Source organism: Colletes latitarsis, chromosome 3 (assembly GCF_051014445.1).
Source record: "Colletes latitarsis isolate SP2378_abdomen chromosome 3, iyColLati1, whole genome shotgun sequence".
In the NCBI taxonomy this organism is placed as follows: domain Eukaryota; kingdom Metazoa; phylum Arthropoda; class Insecta; order Hymenoptera; family Colletidae; genus Colletes; species Colletes latitarsis.
The window spans coordinates 43230208-43254891 of NC_135136.1; the positions used below are offsets into that span (position 1 = coordinate 43230208).

The window sequence follows — 24684 nt, forward strand, 5'->3', positions numbered from 1 at the left end:
ATGCATCTACTCACGTGTATGATGAAACGAACAAAATTAGGAAGTAAGTTGATATTTCGTTGGTAGAATGTATGGAACTTTTATTCGAAGGGAGTAAATTGTCCAATCAAAAATCTAGTTCTTCGTCCTCGCTACATATTTAAAATGTTCGTTTTTCATTGGTCTTGCGATATTCGATCAGTATGCTTGTCCATTTTTATCATTTGCAAAAAAGAAATGTACTTTGTGCACATATCTCACAAAAAGTAAAATGTTTTCGATGCAAGAATTAATTCGTTCTTTCCAAAAATATCGTTCTGGTTCAAGTACTGTAAACCATGTATCCAATATGGTTTTACATATTCTCATACATAATAGATTCCCCGTTATTTTTAATTTAACTTGATTTTTTTTAAAGATAACTTTAATACGAATAGTAAAAACTATCAAATCAAGTTTAATATCTATGGTATTATGGTGTTCTATGGTATAAATATGTAAATACAATATGGCTGATAGAAGCGGAACGTTGCGAGTTTTTCCGAATGGCACTTTGCCAATTGATTGAGAAACAGCGAAATTTGTATGTTCGCTGGGATTTTGTGTGTATATTGCCGTTCAAACGACATGAATTAAAAGATATTGCGTGAAACGTTTACACTCATTTTCGATTGCTTCAAAATGTCACGAAGGTGCTGTTATTGAAGATTGTTTATTTCTTGAGAGAGAGAAAATAATTATATTCTTGAACCTTCTACCGCAATATGAAATAAATCATTACGAAATCGTTTCGTCGAACAGAGCGGTACCGTGGGTTTATGTTCGATTCACCGGCATTTCGCTCGACAATGTCTGAAGTATAGGTACTGTCATGGACACAGATGTAGAACTTGCCAAAGGTGAAGGGTGTGAAACTAGTCCAGGTTGCTCTGGCTATTCTAGCATGGTGCACAGTAAAAAAGTTATCAAACATGCACTACGACAACAGGCCAAAAGACGTAGGAAAAACACAACCATAGCAGCTGGCAATTCTCGTACTCTGCCAAGGATTGTCGTTAAACCATTACCACCACCTCCACCGAATGATCCACCATCTCCGGTCAACAATGTACAGCACATTAACAATAGTGAGTCGGTTGTTTTGACTGATACAAAACATTGTTTATGAATAGATACATATTTGTAAATTATATTAAAAATTAACACTCAGATAAAAATCTATCTGTGCGTATCTATATGTATCTTGGTTTAATAGTTTTTTCCATGTATTCATGTTATATATTTTAATGTAACTTTAAATAAATATAGCTACAGAAGAGCCTGCTGCCACAATGAGAGAAGTCCTGGCTAGTTTGCCAGGATTTAGTTTAAAGTCTGGGCGTAGACGATCAACGAAGAGATTGTCAGCGACTGCACAGCTGGAGGCTGGTCTTGTAGATCTCGAGTCTCCAGCAAGTATTCTAGCAAGCACAAGTTTACGTGCTCTTTTAAATAGGCATACCTTTCAAGGTTTACCACCTCTGTATCAAAGAAAACTTGCGCAACTTTTGCCTGCTGTAGATAGACAGGTAGCGTTGACAATATGTTTTCTTTATAGCATATCAATATTTGTGTTCTTTTATCAAGTCTTCAAAATGAATATGATTTTTGTGAGTGTATACTTTGTCTGTTGCTGTTAGGATGCCGCCACATCCGGATTAAACAATGAATTCTTTGCGCGAGCATGTCTGGAATGGCGTAAACGCTTGGCGGAAGGAGAATTTACTCCAGAAAATCAACAACGATTGAAGATGGAAGCTGAAAGAGACAAGAATAAATTAGATCCATGGAAAGTAAAACATTTCGAACCAATATGGGGTGAAAAACGCGAGCCCAAACTTAGATCGGGTCTCCACTGTATTTCGGAATCAAGATCTAGCGGTGCTGTAACGCGTTCAAGTTTAAGACTTCGTTTGGAATCCAATGTGGATACACCTACATTGGATACTCCTTGTCCTATTATTATGTCAGAAGATAAAGTTGAAGAAGATAATTGTAAAATTGAAACTAGCATAGATAATACAGACGAATTGAATGAAACTGCACGAATACAAGAATTACTACCAGCAGAATATAATGATACAACGCATACATTAATAGATGAAAAACATTTAGAATCTGTAAACATGAGTTCTGTAGAAACAATAGTGGATACCGAAATGCAACCGGATAAAGCGGAAGAAGATGAAAAAGTTATTACGCTTCCAGAAAAGGAAGATATGGTCGAAGAGAGTGAAATAATAACGGAAGTTTGTCAGGAAAATATATCGAATACATACGAAGAGGAAATTCACTTATCCGATAGCGAAAAGGATCTCCAGTCAATGAAAGATCATATACTTGAAGTTACAGAAGAAAATACAAAACTTTTACCCGAAGAAAGTACATTGTCGATATCCAGTGAACAAATAGAACGAGTATCGCACACGCCTAGCGAAACAGCATCTCAAATAGCGACGGAATGCACGCCTCAAACTCCAATAGATCAAATACCTCAAATATCAAAGGAACAAATGTCTCAAATATCCGAGGAACAAATTTATCCAATTTCTGATTGTGAAACTACAACAATGCTCGAAACGTCACCGTCGCACGATCAAGTTAGATCGACAGAAATTGTTATAGAAGATTCTACGTTGATTAGCAACAATCAGACTGAAACACCTCAGGTTTCTCATGAGAATCCAACAGACGGCGAATCACAGATTCCCGAAGGAATGGAGATTGATAGTGAAACATTACAACGGATTCATGAATTGGAGGTGAAAACTTATACTGTCTATACAAAAATAAAAATGATAAGCTTAATCGATCGTACAAAAATGTTAATGCGTTTTTTTGTTAGGTGAGGGGTGAAATGCGCGAAGCGTATGAAGAAATTTCGGGATGCCCCGAAGAAATAATGTATCCTATTCTTGATGGAATGGAGATGGGTACAAACAATAGAGAAGAGACCGAAACGCAAGTAGTTTCGGTACAGCCAGAGACCACTAGAGATCAGCAAGATGTTAACGGCGGAAATGAAGACGAAGCTCTTCGAGAGGCTAATAATTATGTTTGTTCTGAAATGCTAGAGTGTAGTTGGTCGGTAGATCCAACGGTTAATAATATTAATAATAACAATAGAGTAAGTATATATATGCATATATATATACATACACACGCATTCTCATACACGAAAGTATTCGAACGTTTGTAGCTGACTTAAAACCGTATAACTTTAACCATTTAGGACATATTTGCTTGGACAAATGTGATCGGACATACTTTCGTGTATGAGTGTATATAGTAACTAAACTACGAGAAGAGAATATTAATGGAAGTTTTGTTTACTTTGCGAAGACACAGGAAGAGCTTCAAGTTCCGTGGCCATTAGTTGCTGCAGCTCTAGATGGATCTGTAGCTGCTAACATTACCGTGACTACTCAGGACGAATGTAACGACACACCTACTACAACTGATTCAACGAATCAATCTCAACAGTTTATCAATGCGGATTCAAACGTGGAATCAGTCAACTGTATCCAATTACCAGTTGTTCAAGGAACTCCGTTTCAGTCAGAAAGTCTCGCAATCGGTACGCCGGGCACAAGTTGTATTATGAAGAACTTTCAGTCTCAAAGTTCACCCATCATTGCTTTTCCGCAATTGCAATCTATCAGATTCGTCCAAACTAGTTTTCATTCTGATCAAAACGTTGCCCCGCCCTTGAATAGCACGTCCCCGATATCTGCTCAACTTCCGAATCAACAAAATACAAATTCACAAGTGAACATAATGAGAACGCAAGAAGAGGTTCAATTAAATCCCCAAAATAACAATGCACGGAATGTTAGAAGCAACGTGACACAAAATCAAGTTCCGAATGCCGTACCGGCTACGATCGGTGTCCAGCCTCAGAATCGTGCTCAAAACACTATTGTTATTCAACATCAGGCATCGGCACCTGCACAACCGCGACAAGTCGTAGCAACCATACAACAACAACAATATCCTGGAGCAACGGTCGCGGTATCCTCGAGATCTTCGCGTTCTACTAATCAAGGCAGTCAGAGAGGTTCTAGAAATAATAATAAAGAACAAGGAGGAGGCAGATCTCGTAGTACTACGAAAGAACCACCCGGTGCTGTTAATTTGGAACGTAGTTACCAAATATGTCAAGCGGTAATTCAAGACACAGTTATATTATATAATGTTTTAAGAACCTGGAGAGTAAAACAACGATACTTATTTTCAAAGTTCAAAAGATATAATATTTGAAATTTAATTCAAAGTTTCAATTCCTCTTCTTTTAATTCCGTGATATTAGATTTTTGGATTTTCAAAAAACAAAATTAGTAACACGTCTAATTTTCACTATTCCAGTAAACGTAAACGTTTTTTTATCTTTACAGGTTATACAAAGCTCACCAAATAGAGATCAGTTGAAAGCTCATTTAAAACCTCCGCCTAGCTTACTTGCCAGAGGTGATGGAGCATTTACTACCAATAAATCTGGCGGTCGTACAATTACGACTGTCAAAACTCAAAAACCACCACAAACAATACAACACAACAAACAAACTCAAAATAAAACGCAAGCAGTTATGCTGAGACATGTGTTCGCTACAGCGCGGCAAGCTACGTCAGCAGAGGTACGACACATATCTTTAAAAATTTCATATTGTAGTAGCTTGCACTATTTTTCTTCTGTTTTATTCTCGTTTTAAAACTGTATAGTTCGCATAAATCGTCGTAAATGTTAATTTCATCAATTAAAAAACTATAAAAAATTCATAGATATGTAAGAACTTTCAATTTGAGCATATTTACAACTTTGTTTTTTATCAAGTACCTTGTTACTGATATTAAACTGCCATAAGTTAGAAGCGTATGCAAAGCTATTAAGCTGAAAAGTTTATGAAGGATTTCATAACATTCGGAACATTTCAACGCAATGCAAATTTGGATAAAATAGTAAGTTAGAACAGTGTTTTTTAATCTTTTTTTGGTTTATGTATGCCCCACTTCTAAGTATTATTTATTTCTGTGCCCCTCTCCTCTTCCATTGTGGTTTCTTTTCGTTAGTAAAAATCATATATTTACTATAAATATATAAGAAAATACAATAATTCAAAACATAGAATAAAAAACTTTTGGTACATGTTGAAATTCATCTCTATTCATAATGTCGCAATGGTTACAAGTATTTAATAATAGGTGAAGAACTTGATAAATTCGATCGAATAAGAATATTAACTATTAACAATTGGCATCGTATATTTATCAAGCTATAATATTATAGAATTTGATAATGTTTTTTATGAGTTACTTAGACATTTTTATGGCATCTCATTTGCATATCTCTTATTTATGGCTCCCAAAAAAAATGGCATGGCTCATTGGGGGCCATATAATTCCCGTTGAGAAACACCGCGTTAGACAAACACAAACATGCTTATTTCCATTTATTTATTCTTGCAATTTTCATACAAATCGCTCGTATAAAATAGAAACTCAAGCTTGTATCATGTACTATTTCATATTTTTCTGTGTGTACAGTGCTAATCTTGCGGTTGGTTTGTGATGATCACTGTATCATACAGGTACCCAAATAAATAACTCTTCTTACTAGTTTTGAGTTTCTAATAATAGTGAGGACGATATTACGATCTTCAGTTTCAGAGAGGATAGTATTATGAAACTGAACAACAAGTGAACGAAAAAAATATTCGACCGATGCGTTTCGCATACTTACGTTTGATAATAAAATGTAAGGGTAACGGAAGAAGGCTTATCGTTGACACTTTGATAGCTACACGTTTCATGTGAAGAGTCTTGCGAATTTAACTCGATGTGATTAAAGCGAAGCAGCAGACGAGAATGCTAGAATAAACATAATAAGTTGAATGGTTATTGATATGGTGACTGAAACAGCAAAATCACGTACACGTGACAGTGGCCGTTAAAGTGTTAACTGTAATTTATTAGGGTTTATCGAACATGAAAGTCATGTGTTTTCCGTTATGATTGTAGCAATATTAACACGTTAATGACTCAGCACAAATCAGTATGTTGTTACTATACACATAATTGCTTTACTCTAAAATATTCTTGATATTTCATAAAAACACCGTCATTCGAATGTGGTTGTCAACGTGTTAAATTGTAATGTGAACAAAATTACAAATTTACTCAAAAAAGAAAAAAAGAAAAAAAAGGAGGAGCTCTACTAGTTATTAACATGACAAAATTTTTAGGTTCCAGAGAGCAATACCGTAGCGCAGTTAGGATCCACAACTACGGGTGGATTAGGGCAATACATACTCGTGCAAAGGACAGGCGTCGGAGATAGTGCTCCGAGGGCGTCTTCCGCTCCGCCTCTGCCTCCGCAGATTGCTGGAATGGGAGTTGGGGTGCATTTAGTGCGCGGTAGACCAGCCAGCGCAGGAGAGGGTTCGCATCAAGCCGTAACGTTGAAAGCAAGGGGAGCCGATGGCAGAGGAGGTGGTGGCGCCGAACCTGGAGCACCCGGTATGATAATGGGTGGAGATCCACCACCCCCATGCGAATGTAACATGCGAGGTGCTATGGTAATATGCCGGCAGTGTGGCGCCTTTTGTCACGACGACTGTATTGGGCCTCAACGTATTTGTGCTACCTGTCTGATACGTTAATCATTGTTTACCGATTGTTTATGTATAAATTTAGAGCCGTGCGACGAGAGTGCTGAGTATCAAATTACGGAAATAGAGGCAGATATTAGAGGCGTCGTTGTTTCTTCGGATCTTTATTAAAAAAGAAAAAACTGAAAAAAAATAAGAATTGAAAACCGTGAATATATATATATATACATATATATATATATATATATGCATGAATTTCAAATAGATGAGATTTCATGTTTCAGCGAACAGCCGAGTTTGTTGTCCAGCACTTTAGCGTGAACGGTGGTTTGCGTAGTTGAAAGGATCGATGAATATAGTTGCAATTATTTAGAAATTCTTTTAATCGTGTGAATTTTGTGATTATTTGTCAGTATTAATCGGTGTTTTATTGTGTACAAGAACTTTTTTATATCTTGCTGTGTATCATTTTATTATATTTGTTTTTGTTTTTTTGTTTTTTTTTTTTAACGAATGCCATTAGTAACAAGTTTTTAACAGAATTATTTTTGACCGAATGATGTTTTTAATTGTTTTTATAAATGATTTTTAATTGATTGAACTTTTATAGAATAAAAGGGAGCGGATACCTTGGTTATCTTAGTAATTAAAATGTTGCAACTGTATTCTCGCGTCCTTTTGTCTAATAAGATAAAGATAAACCTCTTACAGTCAGACTCTAATACCGTCTTCCAGTAAACATCACATTCTTTAATACGCGTCTTTACTATTTATTTATTAACGAAAATTAAGTTTATTCTTATTACGTGGAAGATATTTCTGTATACAGTGATCTGGAACTTATTGAAAATATCGAAAAATTATTCTTACATGCTCTCTTGTAATCGTTTCTCTTAACACGGCGAACAGATTTCTGTTCGTCATGAACAAGTTACTATAGAACATTCTGTACAGGAATATCTTTCGATGAATATCGATGGTTATTATTATTAATCTATTGCCAACAATGACAAAATCTGATTAGATATTAAAATGTAGAGTTTACGTATTTTAGCTTTACCTCTCACTACGTTGTAAACAGTTCTCTAAGATAGTATCGAATACGTTATATTTGCTTCGCGTTAGTGTGAAATTAAACGTCACGAGTGAGATATAGAACACATAAAAAAAAGTAAACCAGTCATAGTTCCACGACCGAGATTGCATTATGTATATAATTCACATTTCGAACAATCATTTTTTCAAGTATGTTTATCAGATATTTACGCGAGTTGTATGACTCTCTTAACTTTATGGACAGACTCGCAAGGATCTAAATCTGTCGTATTATTTTCTTATGCAACTGGTAGTCGAATACTGGATCACGATCGTTGTGTCTGTCATAAGCATAATTAACATGATCGTATTTCGCTAGAAAGGAGTTAATTACACGTTATACAATATCATCATCTTTTTCAAACCAACACATACGATGAGAGTTACGTTCACGCGCGTATCATTGAATTTTCGTATCGATATGTTTAATTTGGAATCATCGATAAAGACAAGTAGTATTATTGCGAATTCGATAGAAAACTATTGTGTATTTGTCGCTCAAATGTAAATAAAATCATATTCGTTTAATGTGTAAATTCGTTTAATATGCGCAGTGTACGTGATGACTAAAGTGCGGATTTGGCGATCGTGAGCGTTGTGGACAAGTGGTACTCGAGCAGAAACGGAAACGGCAATGCTAATTTCTCCGATGCAGTTTGCACGCCACTTCTGGTACCTACGAACTTCGTATCTATCACGCCGCTCTTGGTGATTCTGCATCGCGATGCAACGTTAACGCGCGCTGAATTCGTACTTTAAACAATAACATATTACCTGTCGAAAACAGCAATAGCCACTTACGTGTATGTACAAAGATATTCTATATTTAAAAGTGCTGAAATTAAAAAGTAGCATTAAGTCAGATGTGAGTATTCCTTTTAAACCATGACATTATTTTCATTGCTTTCCGGGCTTTGTTACGAGAATTATGAATAATATTAACGTGATAAAGCAGAGACTTACCATACAAATTTGCTTCGCAGCATAATACTTCAATCATTGAGAAAGCAATCATTCTTCATAGAATGGGTAATTACACTAGTATTCTAACTCTTGCAGCCGATCACTGTAAGAAACAGAATATGTAAGTTATACTGAATTTTAGAGACGATATTGTACCGTAACTGTACGACACAATTATCAAGATTACATTGGCAAAGTTTGAAGAAAATCTCGCAATGTATGTATCAACGATGAAGCAGTTATTGTAAAACTAAGCTTTATGGAAGTCAGAAACGTATTCAAATAGCAAATTAGCTTAGATTCTCAATAAATGTTTTATAAGCGGTAACACACATTATTATATTATTATATTCTTCAAATTTTGTAAATACAATCTATAATCTTAATCTTGTCTATTAAAACATTTTTATTGCAAGCGTTCAAGTACTTTTATATCTATGAATTAATGTTTACGTGTTTTAAAGTGTATTTGTATTACATTTGAATTTTAATAATGTATACAATACTTTATGCATTTATTTGCATAATCTTGTTTTCTTGTAACTTCTCTTATATTCTTATATTTTAAACAAACACTATCGACATTTTTTTATCAATGTGATTTTCCATTTTCTCATACGCATCTAATAGAATTAACGGCTGTGATAATGTTTCTCACTGGAATTTCCGCTATGCAATATTGTACTTGTTTACCAGTATAAGTTTCATTCTTTCAATAAATCCATTGAAAATTTTGTGACGTGTCAGTATTACATGTAAATATTATTTTTTATATGCATCGTATGAAATTAGGCTTAGTGTGTGTTATATTAATTAATTGGTAAGCAAGTTTTGCAAGATATAGTGCGAGATTTGATTAAATTTCGTTATAAAGATAATAATGCGAACTTAAATAATCAATTGTCGAAGAACTGTTGCTTTAATTACACATGTAAGTTACATACACGAAACATTTCGTTTTTTACCGTGATTTTATAGATGAGGCGCAGCAAACATCCGTTTCAAAAGAATGATTGATACTGTACGATCTTCGAAATAAAATTTTTAACGATAATTCGTCGCCTGATTAATGTTAGAACTGGCGCACGAGTCTTTCGAGGAACGTAAAACGAAGTAGGTTTTTATTTTCTAATTAATTAAGATTTCGACTGATTTAAATTAAATTTGATGGCGCTTCGATGGCAATAAAAGAATAAAGGCATACGCAAAATTTCGAACAATCGATTCGAATATTTTGGAGTCTCGATCATTCAAGGAATTGATAACTAAATATTAATAATAATAAGATGTAGAAATGTTAATACTAATGATCTCATACATTTACGGGATCTCATTTTATACAATAATAATTATAATCTGTACCGATGTGTTATTTGACATTCTTTGCTTTTATCCGCAGGATATTCGAATCGACTTTTATACTGACAACTATTATACGTAGATATTACATATAGCGACTTCAGTTGCGCTTCGAATCAAAAATGATTTTTGATTCTGTTGAACGGTATATATTATAAAAAAAATAACTCGTTAACAGTCTTCATTATTTTTTAAAGGTGTTTCATAATTTAATCGTTATATTTCAATGTTGATTTTTACGAATGGTAATTACAATGTACAGGAGGATATTTATAAATAGACCAATTTAGATATTTAGATATTTACGTCGGTCATTTTATAAAAATAATCTTGTACATAAAGAGTAATCATTTTAAGAATTACAATAGAGTACAAAATAATAAAGTGTAAAACTTTTGTTTGGAGATAACACTTTGAGTAATGGATTGGAATAAAATATATTTTGGTCACTTTCATCATAAAAACAAGATTTCTAATGATCATTCATTGGTATACATATACATTGCACATAAAAAACGATAAATTAATATAATCAATAATTTTCCATATTAAATCCTCTTACACCTTGTTGTAATGTCATGCCGTTGTGACTCTGTTGTGAGAAGTTCTAGTTTAATTTTATTACAGTAATGTTCTACAGGTTCATGCTTATATCCACACAAAATGTTTGAGGGATTCTTCGTTACATAGTTTTCGTTTTCAGTAATCTATTATTGTACATTATTTCAAGGTACTATGAAGTATATTATTTTGATTTTTGCTGAAAATCATTGGGAATCTACCTGCGACTAAAAAAATAAATTAATTCCATTTCAACCGAACCAATCCGCTCATTTGTAGAATTCACCAATGTACATTACATATCAACAAATTTATAGTTTTCACTGTTACATATACAATTCAGTGCTAGACCGTACCAGCATTTAATCATAGCGCAATTTGCATTCTTCGTTTGTACTCTGAATCGTTATCGGTTTACGTTTGTACATTTCCTCTTTAACAGCACTAATCTGTACAAGCGAACAGCCACTTCATTGTACTAATTCCCTATAAATGTGACTGCAACAAGAGCCACTTCATAATGCATTCTCTTTCCGCCTCACGATTTGTTTCAGCGTACAATTAATTCATTCAAAAATCATATTAAATACAGAAGGGAACAAAGTATCTTTTAGCACTTAGTATTAAACTTTGTACAAATGAGTAATATTTTAAATAATAATAACAAACAATAAAGTAAGAAAATTACACTACACATTCATACTAAACCCACAAAATATATCCACAATTATATTTACAGTCTAAAGAGAAACACCTCCATTGAATAATGCGCAGTGTTGAATAAATAATTATAATAAATATTGAACATATAAAATAATAAATTAATATCACGATTATACAAAAATTTAAATTAACGAATTTTATCACCACAGACATATTATACAATTGTGCATCCGACTTTGACTCTGTAAATTAAATAATATTTCTTAGGATGTAAACTGATGTCACACGGACGCAAAAAAAAATATCTTTGGGTGTTATTAGAGTATTTGATTAATTCTCTAACTAGATAAATATGTGGACTTATGTACGCATACCTCTCGCCTTAATTGAATTATTAATGAAAGTAAAGATGTTAACAATTAGACAGAATAAACAGTCATACATTGCATAAAAATTAAACACCAAAAAATGTGGCACAATGCAAAAATTTACGTTTCTAAATTGAAATTCAAAAAAATATAATGTATTGATTTAAACTTGCAATCACTTCAACATAATAGCATGAAATAGATGTTCTGGCACATGTATATTTATTGAATACGTTAGCGTATCAACATTTTTACTTTGTCACTGATCCCCATCAGAAAATTCCCTCAACTAAATTTTAATTTAAATGCGATATTACTTAAATTTAACGTTCACAACAATGTGGAAGCGAACATACATAATATTCGTGCCTGAAATAATTAATCAACTTAAACAAGGATTCCCAACTTTTATGAGCTGGGAATGCACATAGCGCGTTAGAATTATTTTTATTATTAAGATTATCGCTATAGTAATTATCATTGAATTAGGAAGCAAAAGTAGTTCACCACCGTTGCGAACTAAAATGGAGTCTTAGCCATTCATAATGAAATATTCGACTCTAATTATATAATTTTTCAAATTTGCATGCATTAACGATACTACTTAGATATAAGCCTGTATGTAGGTACGTAGACTATATTAGACGCCACTGTATGCCGGTTTCTCGTACTAGATTCCTCGTGTTTCAAGTTCCACCATTTATTAATGAAATATTATAGACCTATTTTTTTGTTTTTTTTCTTGTTTTTTTTTTTTTGCTCACTCTACCTCCAACATTTTCTATCTTCGATTTTTAAACAAAGCTTCCTGGCCCACTTTCTTTAATAGTAACAAATTTTGTTATAAACGATAATTGGATGCTATTTGTTTCATAAAAAAATACTACTTTGAGTGTTAATTTTTTAATTATCATTTCAGATAACTGCACAGCAGGAACGAAACGAATTACTTCTAAAGAACTCTGCTTCAGAGCCGTGTTAAACGTAAATGATTGTATATAATGCTTTATCATCGTTGCATAATGATTTTTTAGAACCAATATAACAGTTGACCCTTTGAAATACGATCACAATTCATAGCAACTGATATGCTCGTTGTATTAGAGAGATGCTGACAACTATTCATAGAATATTAACAGTACAACGAGAACAAGACATTGGTACAAGGAGAAGGAATCTAATCTACGTGCCTCACTTACTGGCATTGTAGCATTTTATACCCATTTATCAGAATTAAAAACGAGATGACGCGCCTTCTTCCAATAGAAATCTGGTGCATGGAACATCTGGTTTCTTGGGGGGAAAGTGGGAAGAGTGGGAAGAATTTCAAACGTAGGCTGGCGAAAGGTTCAAAGTAAGTCGCGAAATGACATTGTTGCGTATCGTAGCCCGTGTTGTTCTTGAACTTTTAATTATCTGTATCACCATTATGCGACAATCGTGACATACGACCATGGAGACTCCTCGCAATCGTTCTGCAGCCAATCGTTGTTCTGGGCTGTGACTAGTGAAACTGGAGAACGCTTTTGGTGACGGTACATTGGCTGGGCTACCGCTGCTTTTGTAACTCCTGCGTCACAGAATTTGAAGTTAACTTAAATTTTTATAATTCCTGCGAGTAGAGTCGCTCTGGATGGTGTGAACGGAAGGGTATTTCTGTCGGCACAGCACGAGAAATATTGAGGAGTGGGGGATGGTGCGAGTCTCTACGTGACCTCCCTGGTTATTGATACAGTTATGCTCTTCACTGGAAGTATGCATAAAATCGCGGTAGAAATAGTGTTAAAATGTCAGGTGAGGCTCCCAAATTTTGTACGCACTTGTGCGGTCCTCCCATGCTAATGTAAAGAAATTAATGCTCATTGATATATGAGTAACGAATTATCACTTAAGATCACCTCTTATCATGGTTGTCCATTTCTCTGCGGGCATGAGAAGGCGGTGTCGAGGTCGGTGTTAGTATCAAAACAGGTGTAGTAGTCGGCGTAGATGAAGGCGTCACGCTCTTTAGCGACGAATCTTTGCGTCTAGAGGCTGGTGATGCCGGTGCAGATCCAGCTGCTCCGCTGCCTCTAAGCCAGGAACTCTTACTAGTATCCGGTTCCGAGGATGACGGAGAAAGAAGAAGACCAGGTGACAATAGAACCACAGGAACATGTGCAAAATGTTCCGTTGGAATTCGCATCTGAAATATTAAATATTTGGTTAAAACATAGGTAATTTAGCTAGTTAAATCGAGAACTTACTTTTGAATAACACTTTACGCATACGGTCCTTTCGCATAAACGACAACGTTGTCCCCAAGGACCTAACAGTCCGAATCTAGTCTTTAGGCAAAGGAAACAGACGCGCCTTTTTTCTACGTCTTCTTTTACGCGACCTTCTACAGGTAGAGATTCCAATTCAGCTTTTGTAAGTACACTACGTATATGCACAATCTCCTCAAGAGTTAGAGAAAGTCTTTCATCCAGGAACATGTCACGTAACGTAGGTTTCTAGAAAATGAAATATTCCCTCAGGAGACTATTTCTAGTCTTTCTTCCTCCACCACTAGTTAAGATAGTTCTTGAACTTTTTGCTACCCGAGTATTGCAACGTATTTCCTACCTGTCCTTTATCATCTTGCCAGTCTTCAGGTTGTTCTTCTGTATCTTTTGTACCTTCGGCAATTGTTTGGGAACGGCGCGGCTGTCTTGCTCTTGGTTGAGGACTCAGACTTGGACTAGGATTCAAGCTGATATTAGGACTCGGGCCCTGACTCAATGTCGACTCTGTTACACCTACGTGTTGACGACTCTGCGGTCTCGAATGAGGAAGGGAAGTAGTACCAGTTAGTGCTGTTAAAGCTATGCTGCGTTTGGCCGCGTGTTTTCGAGCCGACGCTCTTCTAGATGGGCATTGCGTTGCAAGGTCATAAGCTGCAAAATAAAATTGGCGGTGGTTTAAAAATATCAAGTATCAAATATTAATCCCTTGCACGATAACATTGTGTGGAATTCGTGGTACATTTTTTGAGCCAAATGTTAGTTTTGCAAATGATAATTACATTCGAGTTGAGCGTCGCAAAATCGGTGATACTCGTTTCTCGTCAGACGAAGTCCTCCCGTCTTTCGCCAAGGATTAGCAGAACCTACTTCGTCATCATCTCTCTGATCTTTATGCCTGTTGCGAGCACTGCCTCTATCTGCGAACGAGTAGTCCTCTTTAAGTTGCCAGTAATTCGTTGCTTCATCCTCTTCTTCGAATCTTGTTACCGTAAATTCCTCATTGTAATCTTCGTCATCGTCCTCGTCTTCTGCGTCGAGCTGTTTATTAGGGGAAAGAAAGTTAGTTAGTCCAGAACAGTACTTTTTAGAGGAAACATGTGTTTAAGATGTAAAAATCATGAACCTTTAAGTCAAAATCCACAGGTATTACTTTCCGTCTGCTTGTTGTAGAATTTGAACTATCTAGATCCCTCCGAGGAGGTTTTGGTGCTGCTGTAGGTGATTCATTTTCTTTGACTTCGACGCTACTTTGGGTTTGATCTAAAAATTTTATTCGTGCGAAAAGACTTTAACTAGATAGATTATTATTGTTAAAAGCACAACCATATGTATGCCGATGATCGGTGAATATGGCATATGACTGATTTATTCTTCCGAGAGGGAAAAAAGACATTTTGTAAAGTGATGGTACCTCAATAAATCTTGTATTATGCATAACCGTTCGTTGCGCCCGCGCGCATAAAGTTAAATATACAGAATTATCCTATCCGCAGTTAGTAACATGTAATAACAATGTTACTATTTACTTATTTTTTAAAAAGTCGGAGTTACAAAATTATCGTTTGGAATGTCCCCTCTGTGACCTTTCTCAAAGCCACACATTATACTTTCGGTAAAGACTTTTTTCTGGAAAGTATGTAGGATTTCGAGGGTATATGTATTCACAAAAAATGATTGTAATTGACCTCCGCAACCAAAAATAATTTTTCCAGAATGATTTAAAATTTTTTTTTTATAACCGAAAAATTTCACCACCTATTCGAATTTTTTTCTGGAAAGTGGGTAGGATTTCGGGGGTATGTCTATTCACCAAAAATGATTCTAATTAATCCCCGCAACTGAAAATAATTTTTTTAAAACGATTTGAAATTTTTTTTTCACCGAAAAATTTAGATTGAAAAAATCAAGGTAAATATGCCGGTTATTCGGATATTCCATAACTCTACTGTAGTAAGATACTGTTAAATCGCTAGAGGTGATAGTCGATCGGCCAACATTCATTACGTATTACCCGTGTCGCAATGGTCGAAGAGAAGATGAATGGTATGATTACCTGCGACCGTAATGCGCCTTCTACGCGACTTACGATTCCTGTTTCCCGGTATCCTGATCTCAAGCTTGCCGATTCTTTGCCTGGGCAACGGCACCGGTGGCACGTTCGTTCTGCTTCTGCTCATTGTAACAGGCACGTTTGTCGCGTGGGACGTTGTTGTCATCGCCGTGGTGGTCGTCGACGTGCTCGTAGCGTTGGTCTGGTCTTCTGTCTGCAACCACTGAGCCGCCACATCCTGCGCGGATTCTTGTTCCTGCTCCGGCTTGGACGGTGGAACTTCACCCAAGACTATCATGCGGGATAATCCCAGACCAACACTCACCAGCTACGACCCTATAGTTACAACCCTTACTTGCTCTTCCTCCTATCCCACCTTCTCTAACACATGTTTCTTTCGTCTTGCACGATTACTTTACGGGCGGGCAAATTTTCCAGCGATTACGAACCGAACAGGTCGCTGGGGGTATCTCTCGCGATCCTTAGCCTCGACTCGTCGATCATGCGGCCTGCGAACCAACATCGTTCGGTTTGTCAACGACGATTCGGTCAACGGTATCGTCGTCCACGAAGGGAAAAAGAAAAATGTCGATGTCAGAGAGATTCTCACGCGGTTTACCAGCGTTCAGCGGGCTGCCGTCTACCACGTTCATCCGTTCGTGTTTTCCATCATCTCGGATAGCTGGTACACCGTGATGGCTCGTGGATCCTCGCGTACAGACTGTACATCAAGTACACGTGCTCGTTAGTGTCCCTATCCTCTTTCTCGATGCACTCGACTTTACTAGGTGATGACACGCGTTCGACGCCCCATAGGATTTCACGCTCGAGAGCCGAACCTTATTTTTTGTTCGCCCCCGCGTGTAGGGATGCGTGTAGGGAACAACGCGCGACAAAAGAGCGAAGAATCACCCGATCCGCCTCGTTGTTGGACGATGACGTTACTCTCGAGCCGACGTCAGCTCGGCCTTTGCGCGCTTTCGGTTATTGATCGCGGTCGGTCTGGGGCTCGCACGACGCTCTAAGCCTGCCTACTGCGAAACATGATTCATTCAAACCCAACCCCTTTCTGGAAACACGATCGAGACACCAGTAGAGACGTACGAGAAAGAAAACGATCGTAACCGCCCGGGTGCAGTCGCGACATTTGCCGACAGTACTTTTACTTTCGTACAAATAGTCTTTTGTTTTCTTCAGGGCAGGGAGATACGAATATCGAATTGGTATACACCAGTGACGCACAACCTTTCTGAAATCGAATAAAATAACGTTGGAGTAAGGACGAAAGTACGTAAATGTATTTCAATTTAAGAATAATGTCACGCTTGTTTAAAATGTATCTATGCGAAGACTGGCATTGTTTGTTTGATACAAGCTGTATAAACGTTTGATCTTATCGAAATTGTAACGCGTTAATAGAGTTGAGAATTGTGCATTGTATCGTCCGATTGAAATATTTTAATTACGGTTACCCTCGTTCATTTATTTTACGGGTAAAACGAACTCGACGGGAGGATCGAATCGACTCGTGGACCGGACTTTGTGCACCACTGGTATACACTATCGTAACAAGAAGCTCGGATTCGTCCGATCGACGAACGTATATTAAGTATTTGGATGACTCTATGGGACGGCGAATGTCGGGATGCAAGCATTGGAAAGGAAGTATTGTTATAAAAATATGAAGACACAGATACCGGTGTTCTGGTCGTGCTGCGTGGAATTTCCAGGCTGTACTCTCGAGATTAGGGGTGAAAGAGACGCTTGAACGTCAGAGGCTTGTAGCGGAATCGAGCGCATGCTTCGCATCCCCGCGCATGGATACTCGTCGTTAAATATATTTTCGTTAAAAATGCAGTCGCACGTGTGCGCCGCGTGGCTGTGTATGCGCCATTGGTCCATAATGTTTCGAGTGTACGCGTGCACTCGTGTTGACCTCGACTCTGGTCAGACATTTTCTTTCCCGTCCGATGAAAAATACATGTACCGAGCAAAATGAAGAAACAAAATAATAGTTTGCGAAACTCTGTCTAGGTATTCTTTATCTTTACAGATATATAAAATTAGATCTAACATAAAGAGATACCTAGCGATGGGCTGTTCGAATCTTGACTTAAAAATGGTTTAAAATTTTTAAGAATATAAAATATTCGACAATTTTATTTTTAACTTACAGCATAGCACAATTAGCTCAGGAAGACTTACTGAGGTACCACGTTGTTCAGCAATGATTGTTTGCGAATGATTTCACAGCGTGCGTTGGGCGCAGTCATCAATGCACAAAATGTAAAGTTAATACGTCAGTTTTTATTAATTTATTAAACATTCATACACGAATGAAGATGTATTTTATAAAGCAGCAGGACACGTAAGACATGCAAATATTGTTGTCGTGCGTGTAAACAAAGAACGTAACTTACCACTTTGTGGATATGTTCTTTCGTTCTTGGGAACGTATCGATTCCGCGAAGATCTTAAATTCGGTGGCTTTTTTATGCTCTCCATAAGTAATTCTCGTAAAGTCCACTTCTTCTGTAGCGGTGGTAGTTGTCTCTCGGAGGCCTGCGTAGAATCATATCACTAAAGTCTATTGAAAAAATGTTACGTATCGTACAATTGTTTCTGTACATCATTTTACACGCGAGCAATGCATTTCTTTACGGGGGAACAGAAATTCTCGCCGACGAAATTGGGAATTAAATACTGTCCCGAAAGGAACAAGGTTTACCTTTTTCAAAGGAGGCCTGCTTCGAATAAATTCCAGAATAATAGCATGAGCGTCTTTCCGCAAATGTGGCGTTGGCGACGGTGTTTTCCTAAGACGATACCTCCTCTCTCGAATATCATCCATTAAGATTTCGTACGGCGTTAACTCAAACTCAGCCCCTTTTCCGCGTCCACGAGTCGTGTTCTTCGAACCCAAGTTGGCTTCTACCTTTTTCAGTTTTACTCCTTTCCTTAACTCTTGGATTACTTGTACCCAAAATCGTGCCTATCGAAATCGTTTTTTTAATTCCTCCGGTATCGGTTACGACCGATATATCTATATATGTATATCTATATACGACGTAAATAAGTGATTTGCATAAATCTTTTTAAACACCTCTGGTGTCTTTAAACACGTTAAGCATAATCGGTACCTATTATACATACAGGGTGCGTCAATAAGAACTATTATCTAAAATAATTCAATAATTATGTTACTTTAGATAGCATAATAGTGATAAATAATAGTAAACTGTCAACTAAAGTCGAGCAACTTTTTAAGATACCCTACCCCCATTAGCCTACTTGTAATGAAAAAGTCAGTAAAAATGCATGCATTTATAAAATAGTTGGTGCAATAATATTTCTTGAGGATGTTTAAATTAAACATTTCAAAACAGTGCTAAAAATTATCGCTAATCGTGCTACATGCTTCATAGAAATAATCATCGCTAAATTATAACATTTTCGTTTCACATGCGCAAATAATTATTGACGATGACATACTTGTATAGCCCGCCAGATCCTAATGTCAGTCTATAACGGTAGAGAGTCAAGTCAATAAATCTCAAATATCTTATCTCTGCAAAATGATAAATGACTTTATACGACAGAGTAATGTTAGTCGATCCATTTAGACGAACCATCACGTGTATTTTCACATACTTGTACGATAATTCGTTTAATGTGCCTTCAATTTATGGCACAACGATTAATTCTCGTTGCGGAGCTTATTTTAATTTCGCAAAATGCAAATTTAGTTTAACGACAAACATTTTTTGTGTCGTTATTATTTAAATCTTACCCAGTCAATGAAATCTAGTGTATCAAGATTCTGGACGGACATCGAGTTTTGTTTATTGCCATCGTTGTTGATGGATTCCCTTTGGCTCGCTTGCAGTTTGTCAGTTGCCACTGTATCCAAAAATTGCGACAGTTCTAAAGCCTCTGCTACAAATGCCCGTATTACGGCCTTATAATGAGCTTCAGCAGATTCGACAGTAGTCTGCATATGCCTGGTACATAACTATAAATTAATATACGAGTTATTACATACATATTTATTTATAAGAAATATATACATTTCATATGCATAATGAAATGTAGAAGCAATTTCCATCACGTACTTGCATTACATTTTTTAACGAATACATCGACACCTTCTCTTCGTACGTGTCACTAGTTTTTTGTGACAAAAAATCATCTACATCGGCATCACTAGAATCTCGTTCGATGCCTTCGTCATCTGTTTCCTGCGGACGTTCTTCGGTTTCCCCTTCGCATTCTACAGTCCAAAAGAAATAATTTAATTATTAGACGAAGAATACATATTTATCGTAAAGTAAAATAAATAAACTTAAACCAAGAGATTTAATGGATCTGAACAGGTAATTTATTCTCCATTAGATAGTTCATTTTACCTCCATTTGAGCTAGTCATTAACGTTATAAGACCTTCTAGGTCTGGTGATAAAGGCCTTTCCTCTTGTTCGTCTAGGCCGAAATCAAGCGCTTTGAAGATCATCATACCTAACGAGAACATTGCCTGCAACAAACGGAAACGTATTTTTGTCGTTAAATATCAATGATTGGTGTTCCTGTAAAGATTCTACTTTTCATTGCTTACCTTTTCCTCGGAAACCAGGGGTTGCTTCGATTCTGTAACATACACACAATTCAAAATTGCGCGGATAAATAAAAAAAATCAATATGTATAAATATTTCTTCTAACTATTGGACGATTTATAAATAAACCGGAACCCTTTAATCTAAACGACAACGAATCATTTTTACGCCAAGTTCGATAACTTCAAATTACTCTTTTTTTTGAACAAAATATCGCAAAATGTAGTATTAATAGTCTTATCAAAAACTTTGTCGTGCAAACAATTAATTCGTATCGTTACTCAAACATTCAAACTTGACAAAACACGTGTCTCAAGCCATTTACAAATATTAGATGAGTTATAGGATTTATACATCTATGCCATACTTTTTCAACAAATTTTAACAACATATTAAATGCGCTATCTGACGCGCTAAATTTTCCAGAACTTGCAGACTACTTTATGTTCGTATCGTTAATTTAATTTCGATCACAGGCATTATTAACATCGTATTGCGATAGTTTTAAATTTTACACGTCATGCACGCATACAGGGTGGTCGACCACCCCTGGGAAAAATTTTAATGGGAGATTAAAGTTCCGCCCATACTGAATTTTTTTCTCGAAAGTGGGTAGGATTTTGGGGATATGTCTATTCACGAAAAATGCTTATAATTGACCCGTGCAACCAAAAATAATTTTTCCAGAACGATTTAAAATTTTTGAATTTAATTCTTAATAACTTTTTAACGAAGCCTCCATCGACAAATTGGTATTCTTGATTTTCGTCTTATTTTGGCAAAACGTTAATGACGTTTCGTTTCGGAAAAACGTTAATAACCTTGAAAGAATGTAAAATATAACTCTACAAATAAACTGTTGCTTATCAGAATATGTGCTCTTTGAGATATCATAGATACCAAAGTTAACAGTTTACCAGCGGACTCCAAGGTATGTACATATGTACCTTTGAACCCATGCAGACTTTATTTCAGAGTTGTAAAGTTCTGATTCTTAATAAATAACAATATTAATAGTAAGTAAGCTCGTGAAATTGAGAAACCTCGAGTCGGTCGTTCAAGGATTAAAAGAAACATTCTGTATACATGTATATTGTATAATACGATCATTATATTTTATAAACAATATACCACATTGAGTAATACACAGCGCATTGTGTTCAGTTTTTTTTCCATTATCAAGTTAAAAATAAATAATACAGCGATAAGAAAGCGTGGAATTAAAGAAACCTTATTGTTGAAAAGATCAAGATTAAATGCTCTTACCGATTAGATCGCCGAGCCAAACATCACCATCCTTGTGAAGGACGATCTGAGATAACTCCGAGAGTTCATAGAAATTGCTGTCCGGTAAACGTGATAAACTTTTGGCCGTTTGATAACACAATGCCCATGCCTGTTCCTGGCTAACCGGTCCGTTAAACGATAATAAAATATCCTTCAAATTCAGTCGGCCATTGGCATCAAGCTTACACTTCGATCTCTTCCTTGTTCTTTCTTCTTCTTCTTTACTTTCGGTAATTTTCTTTTCATCATCCGAGACTTCAATGTCGTCATCGTACGATGTCGAGCTTTTTTCGTGCGTCGTCATTTTATCTGTCAATATCCATCAACATATCTTTCTTTAAAAACCACAAAAGAAATCAAACTAAAAATTCAAACTCGAATTTTTACACAAGTATTGGCGTAGTACACGATTTCCTATACGAACATTTACAACTAGTGAAACAATCGCCTATACTACTTGTTTCTGTATATATTTTTATTTAAAATACAATACTTGTTTATATACAAAAACAGAACAATATATTGTTTTTCTTTTTTTATATTGGTTTTCATTTGTTGAATTGATTACCGCCTGCCTAATAAATAACTAGCATGTACTGATAGCGCATTACCAAACAGACAAGTATACCAGGCTAAAAATTCTTACAAAAATGACATAAAGAATTGACCCGAAAACGATAAGATTAACGATACAATTAATGAAGTCATCGAAGAAATTAATGAAAACTACATTAAACGAATAACACGAGGCAAAGAATAAAAAGCAAGTTTAAAAGAATGTGCAAGGTAAATCTACCTTTTCTAAAACTTTTACATGATCTTCAAGCACTAACAGTCGATCTTTGTAACAATCTTTAATGTAAAAGACAAAAACGTACGTAAATACGTTTACTTTTCCTTTCCCGCCATTTTATTTGTAACGTGTGTCGAGTGACATCGTTTCCCGCGTAAGTAAACTTTCACGATTCCTCGAATAGTACATATAGAATTATCCTAATCGACGACCATAGGAATCAGTTCACGCACGTACTTCGAATTAAACGAAACCAAGTTGACTGATGTATCTTTCTTGATCCTCGGTGCTCTTAAGTGCTACATACAATCCAGATAAATATTTATTACTATCTATCGTCACGCATTCAACGACAGCGACAAATACTAAGAAATATAATAGTTATTGTACATATATCGTGATCACCGTACGCCCCCTTTACCAACGAGTTAAAGTATTTAAAAATAAATGAAAACTGACGAAACCGACAAAAACGCGAATAGTTCCTGATAAACTCTTTATCTAATCTACTTGGAAACTCCTTTATTCTCACGTTTATTTTTGTAATTCGGACAAATTTTGTTCGACTCGTAAAATTTCGATATTGTTAATTAAATATTCTTTTCTGCACAACCGATTTCGAAAAAAGAAAAGAAACAGGATATCATAAGATATTAATTACAAGCGAACCAAAATCGTGTTCAATTGCATTGTCAATAGTTATTTCTATATTCGTCCTTGTAAATGAACAAAAATCTAGAAGCGTCGGTCCAAAGTATTAATTTTCAAAACAACAATTACTACGCACAACAAAGTATCGATTATGTGCATACGTGCACGTTGTTGGCAGATAAATGAAAAATTGTAGACAATAAGATACGATAATTCGATATAAGATAGCGTATCAAGCGTAAATGTGCATTTTGCATCTTTAACGAACGTATCGGATACGTATTTACACCTGAACTAGAATTTCGTGCAACCTTCAAGAATATTATTTCGAGATACCCCAAATAATCCATTGGATTTATCAATCACTTCTTTGATTTTGTATCTTATATTTTACATATAAAAAACGATCAATAAAGCAAAAGTTCTGTGATACAGTTCAAGGTTAACTGTTCATATTTATATCACTCACTTGTAGTATACCTTTCAGAACAGGTATACAAACTCATGTTGCTATATGAAATTTCACGAAACATGTCTAATCAGTTAACATAAATAAGTAACAATTTTATGTAAAGATAAAAATATATCGATTTGATTCACCGATTGCATATATTAATAACATATTAAAAGATCATTTAGCGGCTGAAACATTTCTCGAAACATTTTGTTATTTAACTTTCTTTAAACTGAATGACTGCTTGCAACTAGTTTGCATTCAGAATAAGTTTTTTCGCATTGCAGTATTACCTCGAAAACCACCGATAATTGCTTTCAACGTATTGCAAAAAATTTAATTGATCATCGATCGATTTGAACCGTGCAAAAAATACGTGGATTATAAATAAATCAAAACTAAAAAGAAATTTATTGAAATGTATTATGAGAATTCGATACGTACTTTTGGTTATTTAGGCGGTTGACATGTATGATTTTCGACGAAACGTGCGACGAGATTTTCACCACATCACTTTCTGTTCATCGTTTCGAAGACACACTCGTATAACTTTTTGGACGGAGTGAAAAATCGTTTCACGCACGAGTGATCTTTTACATCGAACTTTCCGCTCGCAGCTTCTGACATGGATCATATTAATTTTCCCCCAAGCATATTGACAATCGAGACTCGACGCGACACTTTGCTCATCGTACATTTATAGCCATAATCAACCGCTTCGATCATCATAGAATTTAACTAAACGAAATATTTAACGTATACGCATGCATATTTTATTGAATAGCACTGTAGCAACACCGGTAGTACGAATTACGATAAACTACCATTCGATCCATAACCTGTATTCCTGGTGTTCTATGTGCATCGTTTGTACATATATGTTGGTTATTCGAATTGACATAGGTAGTTGAGACAGCAGATAAGGATAGATCAAGTACGT

The 24684-nt window shown here is 35.8% G+C and overlaps 3 protein-coding genes across 12 annotated transcripts; 1 reads left to right on the top strand and 2 right to left on the bottom strand.

Annotated features, from left to right (window-relative positions):
* The first annotated feature begins 465 nt into the window (after nt 1-465).
* Asx (transcriptional regulator additional sex combs) lies at nt 466-9415 on the top strand. 5 transcript variants are annotated; one of them, XM_076762945.1, is made up of 8 exons: nt 466-1106; nt 1288-1547; nt 1659-2780; nt 2864-3145; nt 3361-4182; nt 4413-4652; nt 6258-6531; nt 8273-9415. In XM_076762945.1, the coding sequence occupies exons 1-8, from the start codon at nt 851-853 to the stop codon at nt 8308-8310; spliced, it is 3294 nt and encodes a 1097-aa protein (XP_076619060.1). In that variant the 5' UTR covers nt 466-850; the 3' UTR covers nt 8311-9415. The 5 variants fall into 5 exon arrangements, 3 of the variants coding, with proteins under 3 accessions (XP_076619060.1, XP_076619061.1, XP_076619059.1); XM_076762946.1 differs by lacking the exon at nt 8273-9415 and adding an exon at nt 5560-5603 and having other exon boundaries at nt 6258-6370; XR_013079490.1 differs by having other exon boundaries at nt 467-1106; nt 6258-8583; nt 8702-9415.
* Nucleotides 9416-10224: 809 nt separating this feature from the next.
* Spir (spire type actin nucleation factor) lies at nt 10225-24594 on the bottom strand. Of its 5 annotated transcripts, none has more exons than XM_076762948.1 (15): nt 24189-24594; nt 21826-22155; nt 20561-20592; nt 20356-20479; nt 20062-20219; nt 19740-19961; nt 19442-19471; nt 18678-18941; nt 18370-18511; nt 15023-15159; nt 14679-14937; nt 14240-14550; nt 13879-14127; nt 13531-13817; nt 10225-13202 (listed from the first exon to the last, which is right to left on the bottom strand). In XM_076762948.1, the coding sequence occupies exons 2-15, from the start codon at nt 22148-22150 to the stop codon at nt 12959-12961; spliced, it is 2784 nt and encodes a 927-aa protein (XP_076619063.1). In that variant the 5' UTR covers nt 22151-22155; nt 24189-24594; the 3' UTR covers nt 10225-12958. The 5 variants fall into 5 exon arrangements, with proteins under 5 accessions (XP_076619063.1, XP_076619062.1, XP_076619064.1 ...); XM_076762947.1 differs by lacking the exon at nt 24189-24594 and adding an exon at nt 22739-22916; XM_076762949.1 differs by lacking the exon at nt 24189-24594 and adding an exon at nt 22725-22916.
* On the bottom strand, nt 16243-18350 carry LOC143340708 (uncharacterized). 2 transcript variants are annotated; one of them, XM_076762953.1, is made up of 3 exons: nt 17647-18350; nt 16569-16670; nt 16243-16458 (listed from the first exon to the last, which is right to left on the bottom strand). In XM_076762953.1, exons 1-3 carry the CDS (start codon nt 17849-17851, stop codon nt 16391-16393), a joined length of 375 nt encoding a protein of 124 aa, XP_076619068.1. In that variant the 5' UTR covers nt 17852-18350; the 3' UTR covers nt 16243-16390. The 2 variants fall into 2 exon arrangements, with proteins under 2 accessions (XP_076619068.1, XP_076619067.1); XM_076762952.1 differs by having other exon boundaries at nt 16560-16670.
* Nucleotides 24595-24684: the final 90 nt, after the last annotated feature.

Coding starts and splice junctions, on each gene's coding strand:
- Asx (XM_076762944.1), top strand. CDS start 851: ATGGACACAGATGTAGAACTTGCCAAAGGTGAAGGGTGTGAAACTAGT. Junction 2,781..2,863: donor AACGGATTCATGAATTGGAG/GTGAAAACTTAT, acceptor TTTTTTTGTTAG/GTGAGGGGTGAAATGCGCGA. Junction 4,183..4,412: donor GTTACCAAATATGTCAAGCG/GTAATTCAAGAC, acceptor TTATCTTTACAG/GTTATACAAAGCTCACCAAA.
- LOC143340708 (XM_076762952.1), bottom strand. CDS start 17,851: ATGGACCAATGGCGCATACACAGCCACGCGGCGCACACGTGCGACTGC. Junction 16,671..17,646: donor GCAGCACGACCAGAACACCG/GTATCTGTGTCT, acceptor CTTGATGTACAG/TCTGTACGCGAGGATCCACG. Junction 16,459..16,559: donor GCTGAACGCTGGTAAACCGC/GTGAGAATCTCT, acceptor GTTGGTTCGCAG/GCCGCATGATCGACGAGTCG.
- Spir (XM_076762948.1), bottom strand. CDS start 22,150: ATGACGACGCACGAAAAAAGCTCGACATCGTACGATGACGACATTGAA. Junction 19,472..19,739: donor CACTAGATTTCATTGACTGG/GTAAGATTTAAA, acceptor CTACCGTTATAG/ACTGACATTAGGATCTGGCG. Junction 14,938..15,022: donor CTGTGGATTTTGACTTAAAG/GTTCATGATTTT, acceptor CCTAATAAACAG/CTCGACGCAGAAGACGAGGA.